The sequence below is a fragment of the Tachysurus fulvidraco genome, chromosome 10, assembly GCF_022655615.1.
Source record: "Tachysurus fulvidraco isolate hzauxx_2018 chromosome 10, HZAU_PFXX_2.0, whole genome shotgun sequence".
In the NCBI taxonomy this organism is placed as follows: Eukaryota; Metazoa; Chordata; class Actinopteri; order Siluriformes; family Bagridae; genus Tachysurus; species Tachysurus fulvidraco.
The window spans coordinates 10,364,698-10,379,798 of NC_062527.1; the positions used below are offsets into that span (position 1 = coordinate 10,364,698).

Below are 15,101 nucleotides of genomic sequence, written 5' to 3' on the forward strand. Positions count from 1 at the left end.
CAGTGAGCCACAGAAGCAGGCGTGACTTTCTGCGGCAGTAGGAGTCATATGACCGCTGTTGTCAATGTAAAACAGGAAGTCTGCGCCGATGAACCGGGGGATTACCGAGCAAACTAAGAAAGAAAGCGACAGTTTCTATTACAGGTAAGTTCTGTAATAATACCATAGTAACTGTCGTGTTGACATCTTAAACACCGTAATAGTGAACTGAGACACTTTAATGTAAATAGTGCGTGTTGATACGTCAGCAGTTTCAGGTCACTACACCATTGTAGCTGAAACATTGTGTCTCTTATAAATAGCCCTACATTCATTATAATTAGATTATGGCAGAATATATATCAAAAGCAGGAATTAATTAGTTAGTTCATTAATGAATTAATTCATTGTAGTTAGTAGTTTTAGTTTGTTACATTCATTTCAGGATTTTAAATCAAATTCAGGTTTGGTGTTTTTTGGTGTCTCTTCAATGTCAAAGACACGCCCCCTAGACTCCGCCCTCTTTTCATTAGAACACAATTGAACATTGCGGTTCATAACTGCCTGTAGTGTCATGATTCACGTTTGTTAGAATGTTTTGGAGTCTAACCTATCTATATCTGTACGCTGGATATAGAAAAAAACCCAACTAGTGCATGGCAAATAGTCTGAAGCACGCATTAAAGTTTGAGTGCAAACATCATTTGTCTTTTATTTATAGTCGATCAATTCTCAGATGTTCTTCCTGCTGTTATAGGAGCGTCGTTTTTAAGTTACGTGTTGGTGTTAACAACAAACTGTGCAAATCAGAGACCTGCATTCAGAAATGAGTTACTGAAAAGGCACGTGTCATGATGCTGTGTGGTTTAGGATGGTTATGAGCTGCACATCATGGACCAGATGACAGGCAGGAGGAGGAGAATGGAGGATGAGCGCGGTCTGATCAGAGCGCACGCTACTGCATCACAGTCTGTGGGAAGCCAGGATGAAGGTTCATCGAGGTTTGTCTACGTCCTCGCCGCCTTCTCCGCTTTGGGAGGCTTCCTCTTCGGCTATGACACCGGGGTGGTATCCGGGGCCATGCTTTTGCTCAAGAAAGAGATGAACCTGAGCACCTTGTGGCAGGAGTTGCTGGTCTCCAGCACTGTCGGTGCGGCGGCGCTCTCAGCTCTTGCAGGCGGATTTCTGAACGGTCTTTACGGCCGCAGGAAGTGCATCATGCTGGCCAGCATCATTTTTACTGCGGGGGGGATCATTTTAAGCCTGGCACCTAATAAATCTGTTCTTCTCATCGGTAGGCTTATTGTTGGGCTTGGCATAGGTAAGACACAGTCAGAAAAAAGCAATATGAAGTGAAATGACACAACAACTGAAGGTGTGTTGGTTTACCCCCACAGGAATAGCATCTATGACCGTGCCAGTCTACATAGCTGAAGTGTCTCCTCCTCAGCTCCGGGGTCAACTGGTCACCATAAACACGCTGTTTATCACAGGAGGTCAGTTCATAGCCAGCGTGGTGGATGGAGCCTTCAGTTACATGGGGCACGATGGCTGGAGGTATGAACTGCCAAAGATGAGGGTCCCAATCCAGGACTTAATGAACCCCTACCCTGAATATTTTGGTGTTACTCACCTTAAAACTGACTTTTAATGAGCTAATCAGTTAGATCAGATGTACTAGAACAGGAAAAGTAACCTGGACAGTACAAAGTATTCCTGGACTGTAGGGTTTGCTTTACAGCTACTGTAACTAAGAGCTAGGTTAGACAATAAAATGAATATGAATATAATAAACCGAGGCAAAAAAAAATAATTAAAAAAACATTAGAAAGATACGGGTAAGGGATAAGCATTCTGTATACATATATAGGCTAATACTTAATTTTAAAACCTGGCTTGTTTTGGGATCTAATGTTATACTGAGAATGTTTAAAAATGCAGTCTGAACTGATTAGCTTATCCAGAAGCACAATGCATTCCCTCTGTTGGATATTAGATATGTTTTATCTACTTATTAAACATTAAAAAAACAATTCATTCATTCATTGAGGCTATTACAAAATGACAATAGTGCTTTGTCATTTATATACAGTACATTAATAAGATAAATTAATAAAATACATTAATAATTATTGTAGGCAAAAGCAGCAGACCTGCCACAGAGAATTCATTCCAATTTGTGAAACCACTGTATTTCCCTTATTACATGATATCTGCATTAAGAACAAGGTGCAATAACTTTATATAATATTTTACACAAATGAAGTGTTCGTGGAGGTTGTAACCCAAATTTTAAACATAGCAACACTGTTTGTGTGTTTGTGTAAATACGCTATAGGTATATGCTGGGTTTGTCAGTAGTCCCTGCTGTGCTGCAGTTTTTGGGATTCTTCTTCTTCTTGCCTGAGAGTCCTCGCTGGCTCCTGCAGAAAGGTGATTCTCAGAAGGCCCTGGAGGTGCTCACACAGATACGAGCCACAGAGAGTGTGAACAATGAGTATGACAGTATCAAGTGCATTATTGAAGAGGAGGAAAAGGAAGCAGGAGGTAAGCAGCACATCAAGATTCAGATTTCAGTCAGAATCTGCAGTGTTGAGAGAAATGTGTGTGTGTGTGTGTGTGTGACAGTGTGGACGTGATTGTGCAAAGAAACAAGCAACAGTTTTAACACGTCTGAATCATTCCCAGAAAGTTATAATATATTGTACTTTCTTAACTGTTTGACAGGGAGACCAGTTCTGTTCCGTATCCTGTCTTGCGCTCCTGCCCGGAGAGCTCTGATTGTGGGATGTGGCCTTCAGATGTTCCAGCAGCTTTCTGGAATAAACACTGTAATGTAAGACATTCACTGACTGTTACACTGTTGAGAAATCTGGCCAGTCTTCAATAGAAATCACCTCATTTGTTGGTGCTAAAGAGGACAGCATACAATGACTTTCAAGTGACATTCAAGTACAATAGACAGAGGAAACTATTCACGTGATATCAACTGATAAAAAAAGCTTCCTCGCATATATTTATCTTTATCACATCTTCAGATTTTCATATCTGTCATATGCAAGTGGTAACTTTACAGGTCTGACAGTAAATGAAAAAGTAATTTTGTTTATCTAGAGTGAGTCATTCCTTAAACCATAAACAGGTTTTATAATTGCTGTCACAAGACAACAGAGACTAAAGTTCATTGGTCTCAACATATTATTGCCGAATTGTTTATGCTGATCTGTGGTTCCACACGAAAACCCATATTTACGTATGCCATAGTGTCCTAAATAAATGCTATGGACAACTCTATATTTGGTCATTACAATTTTCATTAAATAAATATTATCTCCCTTATTTATGTTGATTAAAAACGTATGTAGTATTTCACTTATCAAGGCAGTGAAGTTCAGTTATAATAGGATACATGCTCAAAGTTTTTATTCTTAATGACAGAGTTTTTGGCAACATCTTTCCTGTTTGCCCACATGCATGGCATTTTTCATTGTGAACCTTATAGTACCATTATAATTATATAATATAATTATATTGCATTATAATATAATTATATCTCTTAATGTGAATCTCAGGGTACCATTTGAAGTAGCAGCTCTGAGAGTGTTTTGGTTTGACTGGAGTAGTTCTTGAATGTGCCCTAGTTCTAACATGGTTATTATATTATTATTATTATATAATAGTCTGTTCCGATTTTCTTAGGTATTATAGTGCTACAATTTTGCAAATGGCAGGAGTGAGGGATGATAAGCAAGCCATCTGGCTTTCTGCTGCTACTGCATTCACCAATTTCCTGTTTACGCTTGTGGGTGTTTTTCTGGTGGAACGTGTGGGCCGAAGAAAACTGACTCTGGGCAGCATTTTTGGTGAGGACACTGAAAAGTCTTACTGAAATATGCACATTCATGTGTATTGTATGTTAAAACAAAAGTCATCTAGGGCATTCTAATGAGCATTGAAACATTATAAGGTTATTATGTAAACGTCTTAGACAGTCCTGATTCTTTATTATAGTAGTAATGTGTAGGGTCAAAAAATTGACTTTGACTTTTTATTTATTATCTTTTCAGTAATTTAATGTAAGATAAAACCTCAAGGAACAAGGAACAAGATGAAACCTTAGAATCTTGTTACTTTGCTGACCTTTTCCTGTAGAATTAATCTAGCCGTTGTTTCCTGTTCCTAATGCCAAAGATAAGATGTTTTTTTTTTAAATGAATTTTAATAGGTTTTTCTCTCTACCTGTTACTACTTTAATGTGTTATAAATGACATCAATATTTATCATTAATCTTATCAAGTCAAACCGATAAAAACTTTTCAGGTAGAATTATAATTATTATTATATTATTATTATACCTGACCATCACACCCATATGTGGTTCTTTTGCCTCGATGCTTCTTACTGCAGATTAACTTACTGCTTGAGCCAAAACATGTTGTAGCATGACAGTTGGCAAAAAGTGAAATTAATGAACATGTGATTGATGGTGTGTAAGAACTTGAGTGGCGCTCACAGAGCTCAAATCTCAGCCACACCTCAACACATTTGAAATGAACTGGAGCACTGACTGTACCCCAGGCCTCCGTAGGTCCATCATCAATACCTGACCTCACTAATGCTCTTGTGGCTCAGCGAACAAAAATCCCCTCAGCCAAGCTCCAAAATCTAGTAGAAAGCCTTCTCAGAAGATTAGAGGTTTTTTAAAACGGCAAAGTGGGACTCATGGCTATTAGACATACAGTAAATCTGAAAAATCCAAATCCTCATACTACATCCTCATACTGTATTTTTTTGTTTGTTTGTTTGTTTTCTCTCATTGCTACTGGTCATTATCAGCCATCATCATCTGTGAAAGAGAGAGAGAGAAAGACCACTATTTATTTATTTATTTATTTTTGAACATGAACCTCAGCATGAGCAACCGTTTTCCTCTTTTGGTCTGATTCCTCCCTTTGGCCTACTTTTTTTTTTTTTTTTTACACATGATATCCTTTAGTCTGTTTCTGTGTTCTTTAAATTTGCTTCAAATGTATTGTGCCTAAAACAGTTTTGCACACAATGCAGTGTCACACACTGACTCCTCTATGATTATACATTCCACTCAAAAATAGAGCCCTATGAGCTATTATTTGTTATTCGTTAAGTAGATGACTAAACAAATTCAAAACTCCATGTCCATTATATTTATTAATAAATGTTATTGATTATTTAGACTGATCATTGCAGCCTTTTTAATGTGTATTGTATATTGTGTATTGCACTTCTCAGGTACTGCTGTTAGTCTGTCTGTCTTGGCTGTGGGATTCCTTCTTTCTGCTCAGGCCTCTCCTCCAGTGAACTTTCACCCCAGTGACCCCACTTCACTTAACTCAACCTGCACACACTATGGGTGAGTAAGCGGTCCATATTTATTGCTCACTTATACAGTCTGAACATGCGTATTAACCATGTTTTCTCTAATTTACTTGAGTACAATAATTTGAATGGATGCACTCTTTTGCACTTTCCCAGATTTTGTGAACAGTGTATGTTGGATCCAAATTGTGGCTTTTGCTATTATGAGAATGGCTCAAACATATCAGACTCTTCCTGTGAGCGAGTGGATCCAGCCAACATTGAGCTAGCAGCAAGTGGCAGGTTTGTTTTTGTTTCTCACAATAGTTTGATATTTATAGTCTTTATTTTTCCTGTTAATTTAATTTGTTTGGATTGACATATTTCTGCTTCATCCAGGTGCTCCAATGGTACAGAAGAAAATCCAGGTGCATACTGGGCCTACAACTACTGCCCAACCTCCTATTCCTGGATAGTATTGCTGGGTCTTATTCTTTACCTGGCCTTCTTTGCTCCAGGTTAGAACAGCCTTACTCCACTTATCATGACTCAGTATTAATAGTTATTAGTATATTTTCCACTATTAACAATTCACTAGATTTATTTAGTGGAACTACACATACACTATATGGCCAAAAGTACTGTATGTGGACATCTGACCAGAACTAACACTAAGTGGACTGTCCCCAAACTGTTGGGGCTACAAAATTTGAAGCAGGCAATTGTTTTATGATTTATTAATATTTTCCTTTCCTGGGACAAAAGGTTCCAGTGGACTCGATCCAGTATGGCAATGCTTGCTCCTTTGTACAAAGCGAGCTCCATAAAGACATTTCTAAATTTGAAGTGAAGAACTTTAGTGTCCTGCACAACCCCTCAGTGGAATTAACACCTTTAGGATGAACTGAAATGCCATCTGCATTCCAGGCTTTCTCTCCTGACCCTCACTAATGCTCTTGTGGCTAAATGTGCAAATTCCCATGACCACAGTCCAAGATCTGGTGGAAAACCATTACAGAAGAGTGGAGGTTATTGTAACAAGTACATATTATTTTGCTTTTATTATTACCTCCTGTCTTAGTATCACTTTTTTTTCCTGTGTATTTTTACTAACACTCTTTTATTGTACAGCACTTTGGTCAGTCCTGTGGCTGTTTTAAATGTGCTTTATAAATAAAGTGAACTTGAACTTGATATTGGTTTTGATGGTCACCCACACCTCCAAATACAGTTATTAATAAAGTTATTAATTACTATATAAATAATAATACCAATTCTAATAATACATAGTAATATATATGAATAGTCTTATCTTCAATTGTGTGTCTGTCTGTCTGTCTGTCTGAAGGGATGGGGCCCATGCCATGGACAGTGAATTCAGAGATTTATCCACTGTGGGCTCGGAGCACAGGCAATGCCTGCTCCGCCAGTGTCAACTGGATCTTCAATGTCCTTGTGTCTCTAACATTCCTCCATGTGGCTGAGTACCTCACATACTATGGTAGGAATCTTCTCTAAATTCTGTTGACTAGAATTTGCAGATATTAACGCATATAACAATAAATCTATGACTGTGGATATAATTGTGTCCTGTCCATTTGACTTTCTATTATTAGTATTGAACCTCAGAAACCATCATTTAGTAAATCAAGTAATTGTAGACATAATGTTCTTGTTGAAAGCTACTCATGTTAATTTTAGTTGGTAAAGTTTTTGCCTACTAGTTTCTGATTGCTTTATATTAGGACAGGGGATATTTAGGACAGGGGTCCCCAACACGTCTTTTGAGTAGTTTGCTTAATGATTGAATATGTACAAAATTGCTTAGATCAACTAGATAACCCTGTTTAAATTTCATCCTAATCAAATTTGGGATGCTCCTCCTCATGTGCACGTGCATCACACATTTAAATCCAACCATTCTTCAAACAATTTTTTACACATAGCTGGCACCAAGAACATACTTTTTAGCGTTATATAAACTTAAATCTATAAGCACAAATTGAAGTAGTTTGGATAAAGCAGCTCTCAGAAGAGACAATTTTTTTTAATTATTGGTTTGTTCCCATTTTAGGTGCATTTTTCCTGTACACTGGCCTGGCAGTGATTGGCTTCTTTTTCATGCTTGGATGTCTACCAGAGACCAAGGGACTCATGTTGGAGGAAATAGAGACTCTGTTTAGCAGGCAACTCTGCACCTGTGGCACACCTGGTGGCGAAAATGCACATTACATCAGGGTAAATGGGGGCAACCTTGTCTCAGATGAGGACATCTCTGATGGGGAGTAGATTTATGGGCACTTTTTCCTGTCAAATCTGGTTCTGTTGGTGTTAAATTCCAGGTGATGTTCTCTGTGGAGTGTGGGTCTTCATGGCATTGAAGATATTCATCACTGTTGCTAAGAACTTTCTTGACCAAATGAGACCAACTTTTTCGTGTCCTCTATATTGTAGGTCCATTCTCTTTATCTTTTTGGCGAACTGTTGGGAGACCTGAACAATAATTATTCAGTCATGTTACAGTTCTGTCCAATTTCCTGCTTTAAAACTACATCTTTATAAAAGATAAGAATCATGCACTTCTGGGTTTCATTGAGATGTGGTGAATGGTGAGGATGTGGAGTTCGGGTTACAGTCATTATATACCTTACACTGCATTATATTTAAGCTACTGTATAGTGCACGTTTATCAAATGACTAAACTTGGCAGGTTTTAATGTTGTAGCCTCGTTTGGATTTGGGAAAGTTGCATTATGGGACACTGGAACCAGATGAAGGAATTGCATACATATCAGTAAGTACAATAAATCATTAGGGTATTTACGATTGCTATTGTTGCCAAACTTTATGTATTTTTTTATGTATTTTTGTGAACAAAAGTAAATCAATGTATAAAAAATATATTAGAAATACATATTTAAAATGTAGGTTAATTTATGTATTTCTATCTTCTAACGCAGCTGCAGTAATGGTGCATTTATTCCTGGATTTGCCCTTCAGGAACAATCAACAGCACATTTGAGATTATGATCAATGAACTGACATTTTTTTAATTTGAAGATACGCATATACTGTATATACATACTAACAAAGAGTTCAAATAAGTCTCGATGATTTACGCTCTGCCACTACAGTTATCATGAACTAACCCTTGATTTTTGGGATAAATTCATGCCCTAAAAGTGTTTACTCTTTATGTCTGACAATAATATGTTGTTTATTATATTGGGATGAAACTTGGTCCTTTAAGGACTGGTATCTATTGTATTGTGTTATGTTCATTATTAAACGTTTCATTGTGTTAGATTAACGGTTTCCAAAATAACCAAAGAACAATCTGAACCTTCTTTAATTTTAACTGACAAGCCATGAAATTCTCCCAATTTTGTCGAATAAATATTATAGTAATATAGTTTTAGCTAATATAGTATTATGTTCTAGTATATGAAATGACCCGACCAAGGACCTCAACAGTATTTTTACTGAATACAAGAATCCATGAACCCCTTTTGGAAACCCGGGTGTTGGATATATCTCAGCAATAGCAAAAGCAATACTCCACTCTGCTATTTAAGATGTCACTCACATTGTTACCTTATTCTTATTACTTTGTACATTCAAAGTTGTTGATCTTTTCTATTAAATAAAATTTGTCAGAATTAACTCTTCAGTGGAACAATTTTCATTCACTTCTTAGCTGCTGATAACAGAATGTGTCTAAGCCTCTGATTTGCTGAAATCTCTTAATATTTGGGGCTAAGTAACCTTTTGCACCTTTACAACACTGGTGCCAGACAGATGATACATTAATTATAGTTGTGATTGTTTACAGTTTGGCAAGATGGAGAAATTTCCTCCTCATGTAGTGCTAATACCCAGCTTATACTTTCACTAGTCAACAGTCCACACAGTGATAGTCTGCTCTTTACAGTTTAGCTCTGACTGTAAATGAAACCTGAGAGTTTGTCACTTGACACCTTCATCTGGAAAGGGGACCTTTCACTGTCCCATCTATTAATGTAAAGCACTTCAGGCTTGGGGTATTTTTTATATAGTGGGCAAAGCTCAGATGTGAGAGTCAGGCAAATGTGATTAATGTGGACGAGAGTGGGGTCAGAACCTTTCCTCCCACTATCATACAGCTAAGAGTGTGTGTGTGTGTGTGTGTGTGTGTGTGTGTGTGTGTGTGTGTGTGTGTGTGTGTGTGTGTGTGTGTGTGAGAGAGAGAGAGAGAGAGAGAGAGAGAGAGAGTATAGTAGGTAAACGTATGAATTGTCAGAAATGAATGCACAATACCGTTTTTTTCCTCAAGGTACAATATAGCCTCAAAGGAAATGGTTCAATTATATACTGTACCTCTACAGTTTCTTGTTCTTCTAACAAGGGATGTTCCCTTGATGGTAAAATAAATCTTTTACAGAGTGTATAGAGAGAAAGCGTTAGTTGTGTGTATGGATGTGGCTAAACCACATGTCCTCAATCCCAACACATCACCACCTGTTCACACCAAATATTTTTCAGCTGTCACCAATTTCCCCCAACAGTGCACTTTTTAGTGGTAAGTTGTTTTCTTAATTTGGTCAAAATACAAAAATGGGTTTATACAAAGGTTGAGTGACCTCTGCATTTAAATCTATCAGAAAATCCACACGTTGGATTTGATGGAAGGTGCACTGTCACACTGCTGTGCCTGTACATTAGTACATTCATTCATTCATTTTCTACCGCTTATCCAAACTTTTCGGGTAACGGGGAGCCTGTGCCTCAGGCATCATCGGGCATCGAGGCAGGATACACCCTGGACGGAGTGCCAACCCATCGCAGGGCACACACATTCATTCACTCACGCAATCACACACTACAGGAACCCCCGAGGCACGAGGAGAACATGCAAACTCCACACACACAAGGCGGAGGCGGGAATCGAACCCCCAACCCTGGAGGTGTGAGCCGAACGAGCTAACCACTAAGCCACCGTGCCCCCTTGCATTAGTAAACAGTTTATCAAAACAGGTGACAAAGGTGCAAAGTTTGTCTACTTGTTCCTTACATTTAGAAGACACCCTTATCCAGAGTGACTTACATTTTATTTCAAGTTATACAACTAAGCAATTGAGGATTAAAGGCCTTGCTCAGGGGCCGGACCTGGGATTCAAACTCATGACCTTCTGATCAGTAATCCAACCCTTAATCACTAGGCTACCACATCCTTTAGATAGAAAGGTCACTACAAAATCAGACAGCCTTGACATTATACAATATATAACAAAAGGAGCTCATCTTTGATTGTGTGTGATTGTTTGTGTGTGTGTGTGTGTGCGTGTGCGTGTGCGTGTGCGTGTGTGTGTGTGTGTGTGTGTGTGTATATATATGTATGAAATGTGGCAGAGCTTTGAGTTAATAACGTCACCATGGAGCAGCCCGGTCAGTGGGCGTGGCTTGGTGACGCATTGCGGCTCGGAGTTGATCCTCGGTCGGCGCGTGTGTCTGTGAACGCCGCGGCACTGACAAGAGTTCACCAATCGCTTAAATCATTACTTCAACATGCATCATGACGAGAGCAAAATTTCCTCCACGGCTGCGTTTGAATCATCGCTTGTAAACATGGCAGAGGTTAGACGGAGGTGAGCCCCGGATCGTGCTCGCTTTACTGATCCGATTCATCCGCTTGTTCTAGTGGATCGTTTCGAACCGACACGGTTTTGAAAACACGGGATTATGATGACAGCCGGACAAGACGAGAGTTCAGTTCGCGTCGCGCTGAGGTAAGATATTGTATATAAATATTCCCGTTAGTTGTCATTGCTCTATGTGGTTCTATGAACATGTATAATGACCTGCACGCATGTGTGTGCGCGCGCGCGCGCGCGTGCGGAGCCGCCCGGTAACCGGGCCTGCCGCTTCTTAAAGGGTTGCTGTAACGCCTACTGAAAATGAACACGTTTTACTGCGTTTTTGTCACTGTAATGGGACTGACATTTATGCAGCTTTTGTATCGGCAAATACGCACGCAGATATGGATCATGGCAGACAGACAGGTGCATCTTCAGGGATCCTACTGTACAAGGCTTTAAACCACAGAGGACGGTTGAGCGACAGTTAGTCGATGAAAGAGCAGGTTTATCGACTGAATCTTCTTTTACAACCCACACAAGTCCTTCAAGCATCCTGAGATCCAAACTGGTGTTTCAGAGCCTTTTATACCTGTCCATTAGTGTTATGAACGTTGCTATAATTATGGTCTATAAGTAGAAACAAAGTAAAAAAGAAAATATACTGGTTTGGGTTTTATCTTTATAGTTTGCCCCTTCTGTGAAAACAAGTCAGTTTTTTGATGACTCATCCTGGACTAGTCTAATGTTTATCCAATTAAATGCACTCTATAGACCGAATCTATATACATGTCCCACCCCAAAGGCAGGTTTTGCTCTACAGTTGCAGCTTATAAACAGAAAGAATGATTAGAACAAGCTGAAAATTAAACCTCTTGATAAATCTACTTTTCTCCATATTTAACTAGTTGTAAGCTAAGCAGGGTTAGTTTTGGAAGTCAGTTTAGCAGATTTTTAAACCCTACTAGCTGTTGTGTACATCGGTCAAACATGTCATCAATCTGACTTTCTGTTTCAATGGAAATATGTTGAGATTTGCAAGTCATTTCTTGAAAAAAAAAAGATGAAATTGGAATTCTTATTGATATTTGTGATTCTTACTGTGTGCCTTTTGATTTGTTTGCTATGCACAAATGACTATTTTTTTTATCATTAACAAATCTCTCACCAGAACAAATTGATTTTTTTTCACATAAGTTGGAAAAGAGCAAGAGGACACTAAGCACACTAATTGTTGGCACAACTGAAAGATGTATACGGATAGGTGCCAAATAATTAACCATCTAACTATCTTTTCTATAGTTCCTAACACGTGCTAGATATTATTCAAGTTTGTGTGAATTGAGTAATAGACCATCAGGAATGAGATTTGAGGTCAGAGAAATTGGAAAGGGGAAATTGGAAGGATAAAGTACACCCTTTGCTGATACAGCTCACTCACAGCTACACAGAGCACAACATGAGCTATTTTTGAGCACCAGACTTGCGGAAATTGAGTTTTATTAAAAAGTGGCATGCAAGGAGAACATGATGTTTAGCCAACAGAAACAGAGTGCTCATAAAACAGATTATTCCTTTGTATATGGATTTATTTATTGTGCATCAAGTCACACGTTCTCCTGTGAACCGTGTTCTTGTTTGGGATTTATTTCTATTAGCTTTCAGGTGAATACATTAACAGAATTAACAGAAACTATGGTGAGACCTCTGAATATGTAATATATATATATTTTAGACCAACATTGCTTAAAAGTATGACAATATTAAAGTTTGAGCTAATGGTAAACTTGAGCTTTAAAAAAAGTTTTATGCTCCTTAATGAACCAAGGCTGTGACCTCATAGCTTAAAATCTAACGAGTCCATGTTCGGCATCAACATAATATGAAGCTCTGAGAACACTTTTAAAAAACACAATGATAAACTTGTCAGTAGACTAGTTAAGTTTACAGTTTATTTTTTAACAGTATTCCGGTCCGTGCTTTATAACAGTGCCCATGATATACTCGGAAAAGCTGTCATAATAAAATTAATCACAATAGGGACAGCATATCACATAGTTTCCTTTGTCTCTCTTTAGCCTGTCTGTCTGGATCGCCCTATTTAGGGCAGGTCAGTTTGATTTGTGTTGTCAGTTTGTTGTTAGTTTTGTGTAGTCAGAGGACAGGTGTGTATGACAGTGCACTCATCTCCATAGTGAAATGGCTGAGAGAGAGAGGTAGTGAGTGAGTCAGCATCTCAGAGTCAGCATGCATGTCTTGTCTCTGCAGCATCAGTTGTGAATAGATCACATGCTCAAGCTCTGCTTACAGAATGGCCGTGTCTTCTTTCACCCTCTGATCTGTGACAGTGCAAAATAGATAAGGACATAAGGATGTAGAGACAATATGGAAGTTGTATACAGTCATCTGTTCATTGTTACTTGTTAGGAAGGATTGCATGCAGAGATCTTACAAAGAATTTAGCAATACATTTTGATGCTATCTTTCTTTATATGGACTTACACATACTATATACTATACCGTGTTTTATACATTAATTACATCATGTGGGTGGCTGGTTGCATGCGTATCACTTACCTGGAGAAGAGATTGCACCATGATGCACTATAGGAAGAAAGCATGCCAGCAGGGGCAGTATGATTTCCTGGGCAATGTGCTTTAGTTGAGTGAAGTGATGAGCGCAGTGGTTAAATATGGGTGGAGAATTAATGGTGACGAGCAGGTATGGTGTGTGTGTGCAGTGGTGTTAATAGTTTCCATTAGGTGTGCCTAACCCTCTGTACACACATAAAAACACTCACTGTGCCAAGAAAAGACAAAAGTCAATCAAACATGATGCATGAGAGGAGCATTCAGAATGGAACAGGGCATGAAATAAGCAAAAGCATCCTAGCAGAGGCGTGTTTGGGTGTGGTAAACACAGGGAAGCAACTATATACTTTTAGGCATGTTACAGTGGAGAATCACCCTCCAATCTGTGTCACAACCAGGAATGAATCTGCACATGTGGTCAGAAGAATCCACACTTACATAGTTTTTACACTCTTAAGGATGCAAATAAAAAAAAGAAAAGAAAAAAAAAACAGATCGGGCCAGATGGTTTGAAGTGTACTGTAGCCTTTCAGTGGTTGGAGTTTATTTTGAGGTTCCTTCTGTTAAATGCAGGCTTTGCAGGGACTAGTGAAGAATGCTCATGAATACAGTCCAATCTTTATATTGACATTTGATACATGTTTTTTTCTTATTGGAATTTAGCATTCAAACATATGACCAAAGGTGTTCTTAACAAGCAATATTTATTATAGTGCCATGACTGATGAACATTTGAGGGAAAATCTTGCCCCTTTATCTTTGCATTACTGTATATTTGGATTTACTGTATAATCACATTACAGAAAATGTCCATTTATATGTATATTCTTACAAGCATAATAAACAAAGCAATCATCAAAATAATTATTGTTTTCTATTTGCTATATAAACCCAAGTGTATTTAAATATTTTGATTTATACTGAAAGACTTATAGCTAGATATATTGAGCATAAATGCTGATATGTATTACACAGGAATAGTGGATAAAAAGATGTTATAACTCAGAATATTCATTTGATTTCTTTGCTTTATGTCAATAATATATTTTCAACTTTAAAGTTACGTTAAATTCATTTTAGAGGTATAATTCTAAAATATATACAAAGCTGTCAACAAAATGTGTAACTGTGTCCTGGCTCATATTATATCTGATTCAATCTGAAATAACTTATTTAGAAACATGACAGAATCATTTTTTAATCCTTTTTGTTTCCACCTGTTCAGAGACCCACACAAACTCAGCCTGGCACTCGGTCAGTGCTAGTTCATTGTAAATGTCATAAACAGAAGCCATTATGTTTTGTCAGGCCTGCAGACGGCATGTTTACTCAGACGTTAGAGGCTTTCTGTCCCCAGGTCAGGGTTTTATTCCAGACTGTTTAGGAGGTTAATCACTTAGTTAAGAATCTGAACAACTGGTGATGTTTTTAGCACTTACTTTATTTTACATTGAAGTATTCATTTATACATAAGATATGATTTATATAATGATTAGAATTTATATAATTACTTTGTTCATTAATTAATTAATTGATTAATGTATATTAATATTATACATTTAAAAATCATTTAATAATTATACT

At 37.9% G+C, this 15,101-nt stretch overlaps 2 protein-coding genes across 5 annotated transcripts in view; both read left to right on the top strand.

The window, feature by feature from the left end:
- Positions 1 to 6: 6 nt before the first annotated feature.
- slc2a13b (solute carrier family 2 member 13b) lies at positions 7 to 8,976 on the top strand. Of its 2 annotated transcripts, none has more exons than XR_007144145.1 (13): positions 7 to 144; positions 850 to 1,300; positions 1,377 to 1,536; positions 2,318 to 2,526; positions 2,707 to 2,815; positions 3,679 to 3,842; positions 5,248 to 5,368; positions 5,491 to 5,616; positions 5,713 to 5,831; positions 6,662 to 6,814; positions 7,388 to 7,551; positions 7,656 to 8,107; positions 8,274 to 8,976. XR_007144145.1 is itself a non-coding variant. In XM_027173278.2 (13 exons), exons 2-13 carry the CDS (start codon positions 871 to 873, stop codon positions 8,280 to 8,282), a joined length of 1,833 nt encoding a protein of 610 aa, XP_027029079.2. In that variant the 5' UTR covers positions 7 to 144; positions 850 to 870; the 3' UTR covers positions 8,283 to 8,976. The 2 variants fall into 2 exon arrangements, 1 of the variants encoding a protein (XP_027029079.2); XM_027173278.2 differs by having other exon boundaries at positions 8,039 to 8,107.
- Positions 8,977 to 10,739: 1,763 nt separating this feature from the next.
- The window catches only part of kif21a (kinesin family member 21A), a 35,670-nt gene continuing 31,308 nt past the window's right edge, over positions 10,740 to 15,101 (top strand). For all 3 annotated transcript variants that reach the window (XM_027173427.2, XM_027173428.2, XM_027173429.2), the window contains exon 1: positions 10,740 to 11,078. In XM_027173427.2, the coding sequence (XP_027029228.1) occupies positions 11,032 to 11,078 (47 nt within the window). In that variant the 5' untranslated portion in view covers positions 10,740 to 11,031. The remainder of the gene's footprint in view (positions 11,079 to 15,101) is intronic.

Bases quoted from the DNA above. Each gene is read 5' to 3' on its own strand.
- slc2a13b (XM_027173278.2), top strand. From the start codon at position 871: ATGGACCAGATGACAGGCAGGAGGAGGAGAATGGAGGATGAGCGCGGT. The intron at 2,816-3,678 runs GTAAGACATTCA...CGATTTTCTTAG, and splicing joins TCTGGAATAAACACTGTAAT to GTATTATAGTGCTACAATTT. The intron at 6,815-7,387 runs GTAGGAATCTTC...TTCCCATTTTAG, and splicing joins TGAGTACCTCACATACTATG to GTGCATTTTTCCTGTACACT.